Here is a 3,958-nt window from a genome sequence, read left to right as displayed (position 1 = left end):
AGAGAGAGAGAGAGCGAGCTAGAGAAAGAGAGAGAGAGAGAGCGAGAGAAAAAGAGAGAGAAAGCAAGCTAGAAGGGGGGAGGAGAACGAGAGGGAGAGAGAAAGAAAGCGAGAGAGGACGAGCTAGAAGGGGGAGGAGAGAGAGAGGCGGCGGTGTGAGAGCGAGGAAGGTCTCCGAGTCAAGGAATAAAAAACACGATTACAAACGTAAACACGGAAAAAACCGACGAAGAACTACGCGCAAATCGAGTAAATTACAAAAAAATCTGTCTCGCGCGCCGTCGTCGAGAAGACAAAAGAGCAGCAACATGGCGAGCGAGCATCTACCCCTCCTTTTCTCGGCAGAAGAGGAACGTAGCAAGCTCCGCCTGACCTTCATCGGCGCCTCCTCGAACCGGCACGCCTCCCCCGACGACGAAGAGGAAAGAGGAGAAGGGGGAGAAGTCCGTGGTTTTCGTTCCTCCGCCGCCACCGCCGCCGAGCGAGCCGAGAATCGGCCGGTGGCGCCCCCCGGCGGCAAGTCCGTGTAACACCGCTGCGTCTGCTGTTATCCGGCACCTGCAGAGCAGAGCAGATGAGCGACAATCGCAAAATAACGAGGTGATCGGTGAATTCGGTGGTTTCCGGAAATCGCGCGCCGAACGGGAGCCGAGAGATCGCGCAAGTGGCGCGGATTGTACCGGGTCGCGACCATGCACAAGTGACCCTTGTGCGCAACGAGTGCGATATCATACGATCTGCGTGATCCGTGAATTCTTCCTATACGTAGACTGTACGATATACACGCCTCGCTCGAATAACACCCCTGCTATAAGTGCGATATTGTGTCATCGCGGAATCCGCGGATTTTCCGACGACGCCAGAATTGCGCGCGCGTAAAAGATGCTTACTTGCTAACAACTGCTCACAACACTTCGCACTTTCGCTTGTTCTTGTTCTTCTTCTTGTTCTTTCCCTTTCCTCGTCTCTCTTTCTGCAAAACAGCGAAGCAAATTCGGTTAGCATCGCGCAAGTCACAGCGCACAATCGATACGTCATGTTACGGGAAAAATGATTTTCCTTGCGATGTGTTGATAGGGATGACGTAAATTACAAGCAGTGGGAGAGGAGTGGAGTAGGGGAGGAAAGGGGGAGTGGAGTGAGGGAAGGAGTGGGGGTAGGGCCACAGCAAGCACCACGTCATCCGTCCTACTGGTCGTATCGCAGGCAGGCGAGTGATCTACTCTATATACGTAGCAAAGCGAAGCGGGTGTACGTTGTAGCCTGCACCGCTGCCTTCCCAGGTGCGTGCATGCGTGCGTGCGTGCGTGCGTGATTGCGTCAGGGTTTGTACACTACACCAAACCTGAAATTCAAGGACTTTTCAAGGACTTTCAAGGACCCAACAGCCAAATTTCAAGGACCTTATCTAAGTAATACACAAGGTAAAAACATTATTTTGTAAACGTTACCCCAAATGAGCATAACGATTGACAAAATTTTAACCATGTTCTTGAAATCAACCAAATTTCGTTTTTCAATGACTCTTCAAGTACTTTTGGGTGAGAAGCCTGAAATTCCAAGATTTCAAGGCCTTAAAATAAAAAAATAAAAATTCAAGCACTTTCAAGGTTTTCAAGGACCCGTACGAACCCTGGTGTGTGCGTGCGTGCGTGTATACGGGAGTGCGGAGAGCGAGGTCAACGAAACGGGAACGTGGTTGATGCGTGCATATGCGAGAGCGAAAGAGAGAGAGGGGGGAAGAGGGGGAGAGACAGGGAGAGAGAGGGGGAGAGAGAGAGGAGAGAGAGGAGAGAGAGAGAGGAGAGAGATCGCACACAGGAGAGAGGACGAGAGAGGGTGAGAGGCGCACACACGCGTATGCTATGTTATGTACAGTGGACGACCACAATTCGCAGTTTGACACTAATTTAGTTTTCTTCTTTCTCTCCCCCTCCCCCTCTCTCTCTCTCCCTCTCCCCCTCTCTCTATCTATCTATATCTCTATATATATATATATCTCTTCCGCCCTCTCTCTTTCTCTCCGTCCCCCCCCCCCTCTCTCTCTGTCACGTCACACAACCTTGGGATTTCACGTCGGCCAATGACAGAGAGAAAACCTCATCGATCTCCATCAGTGTGCGGGAGAAAAAAACAACCTTGACGCTTGCAATTGACTGACGAAATTACTGATGAGACAGACATGCACTCGCCGACACCACCACACGCACGCACGCACGCACGCACGCACGCACGCACGCACGCACAGACACACAGACACACACGCACGCACGCACGCACAGACACACAAACGCGCGCGCACGCACAGACACACACACACGCACGCACACGCACTCGCCGATACCACCACACGCACGCACAGACACGCACGCGCGCTCGCACGCACGCACACGTCCCCCAACACGCACACACACACGCGTTAAAAAAAGCCACCTCGATCGATACACGCATTTGATTGCTACGCGATTACTCGTAAAAACACCTGCGGCTGCCAGCAACGTAAACGATCGACGCACGCACGCACGCACGCACGCACGCACGCACGCACGCACGCACACAGAGATTAAACTTACGACGTATACGCCGACACACGAAGGCACGACGACACGCGACCGGTCACACACACGCACACGCACGCACGCACGCACGCACACACATGCACACACACACATATATATATAGTGCGCTTATACTGCAGCCATCTATCTAGAGCAAGCAGACGTAACACCATATCCTATTGCCAGACCTGTAGTAATGGGTCTGAGACTGTTGAGTAAGAGCGGCAGGCAGGCAGGCAGGCAGGCAGGCATGATTTAAGGCTCTACTACTACTCGGCACGTTCTGCTTGCATCTATGACACTTCGACTTCAATGGCGAGTCAACCTCGTTCCGCTTTACAGCTGAAATTCACTGCTTGCGTTCATAATAGAGCTCCTAAACTCCTATGATGCGCACAACACATACAACAATATTTGTCATAGGAAGAATCTTCCTATGACAAATAGTGTCATAGGAGAGCGTACATGCGTATGTCATATTTGTCATAGATGCTAGCAGAACAGGCTGTACTACTACACTCGCTAGTACTCGTGCCGATGGGTCGGTCGGTCGGCCGCCAACCCGCCGGCGGAAGCAGCAGCAGCGAGGGAACAAGAAGCTGGAACACCTCCTCCTTCTTCCCTCCCTCTTCCCCCCTGTATGGCTTCATCAATCCGCGCTCACGGTCGGCTGGCCGGACCCGTCCCCACGCACGCACGCACGCACGAACGCATTGACGTACGTACGCACGCACTGACGTACGCAGACACGCACTTATACATCCACGCACGCGCACCCGTCCCCAAACACGCACGCGCATACACATACGCGCACACCGGCAGCACTGCGTTAAGGCACATGTAAGCAAACAGCGGTATACCGCTCTCGCGGGAAGAAAGCGCGCGCGAAAGCAACGCCACCAGAGGGCGCCACGGCTGCAGCGAGCGCGCGCGCGTGCGGCGGACCGCTCCGCCTTTACAACCAAAGCCAACAGACAGACAGACAGACAGACGGACACGCGCACACTAAAAATCGTCACAGACGCCCCGTGCGCGATCGGATTGTTTACGCGGGACACGGTCGTAACCGTGGCAACGGGCGGACCGCGCGCACGTTACTTCGCACCCCGCGCTCGCAGCGCGTCGCGACCCACAGCGGGGCGACGCCCGCGCGGGGTAGCGTAAACAAAAACACCCAACGTTTCCCGCTCCCTAGTATATCGAATGAGAGGCAAATGCGGGAGCGGAGGGGAGCGGAGGATAGAAGGTAAACGAAGATGCGAACGAAGAGAACAACTACGAAGACGATGTACACACACAGAGAGAGAGAGAGAGAGAGAGAGAGAGAGAGAGAGAGTGAGAGAGAGAGAGAGAGAGAGAGAGAGAGAGAGAAAGAAAAAGAGAGAGAGAGAGAAAGAGAA

General features: G+C 53.8%; 1 protein-coding gene across 1 annotated transcript in view; it reads right to left on the bottom strand.

Moving 5' to 3' along the window:
- Nucleotides 1-113: 113 nt before the first annotated feature.
- The window catches only part of LOC106812636 (ras-like protein), a 33,330-nt gene continuing 29,485 nt past the window's right edge, over nucleotides 114-3,958 (bottom strand). Inside the window, exons 8-9 of the mRNA XM_014816553.1 lie at nucleotides 891-973; nucleotides 114-558 (exon numbers count right to left, since the gene is read on the bottom strand). Coding sequence (XP_014672039.1) covers nucleotides 905-973 — 69 coding nt within the window. The 3' untranslated portion in view covers nucleotides 114-558; nucleotides 891-904. The remainder of the gene's footprint in view (nucleotides 559-890; nucleotides 974-3,958) is intronic.

Source organism: Priapulus caudatus, unplaced genomic scaffold, assembly GCF_000485595.1.
Source record: "Priapulus caudatus unplaced genomic scaffold, Priapulus_caudatus-5.0.1 Scaffold668, whole genome shotgun sequence".
In the NCBI taxonomy this organism is placed as follows: domain Eukaryota; kingdom Metazoa; phylum Priapulida; class Priapulimorpha; order Priapulimorphida; family Priapulidae; genus Priapulus; species Priapulus caudatus.
Note: the sequence above shows the minus strand (reverse complement) of the source record. Positions and strands in the feature narration are given on the sequence as shown.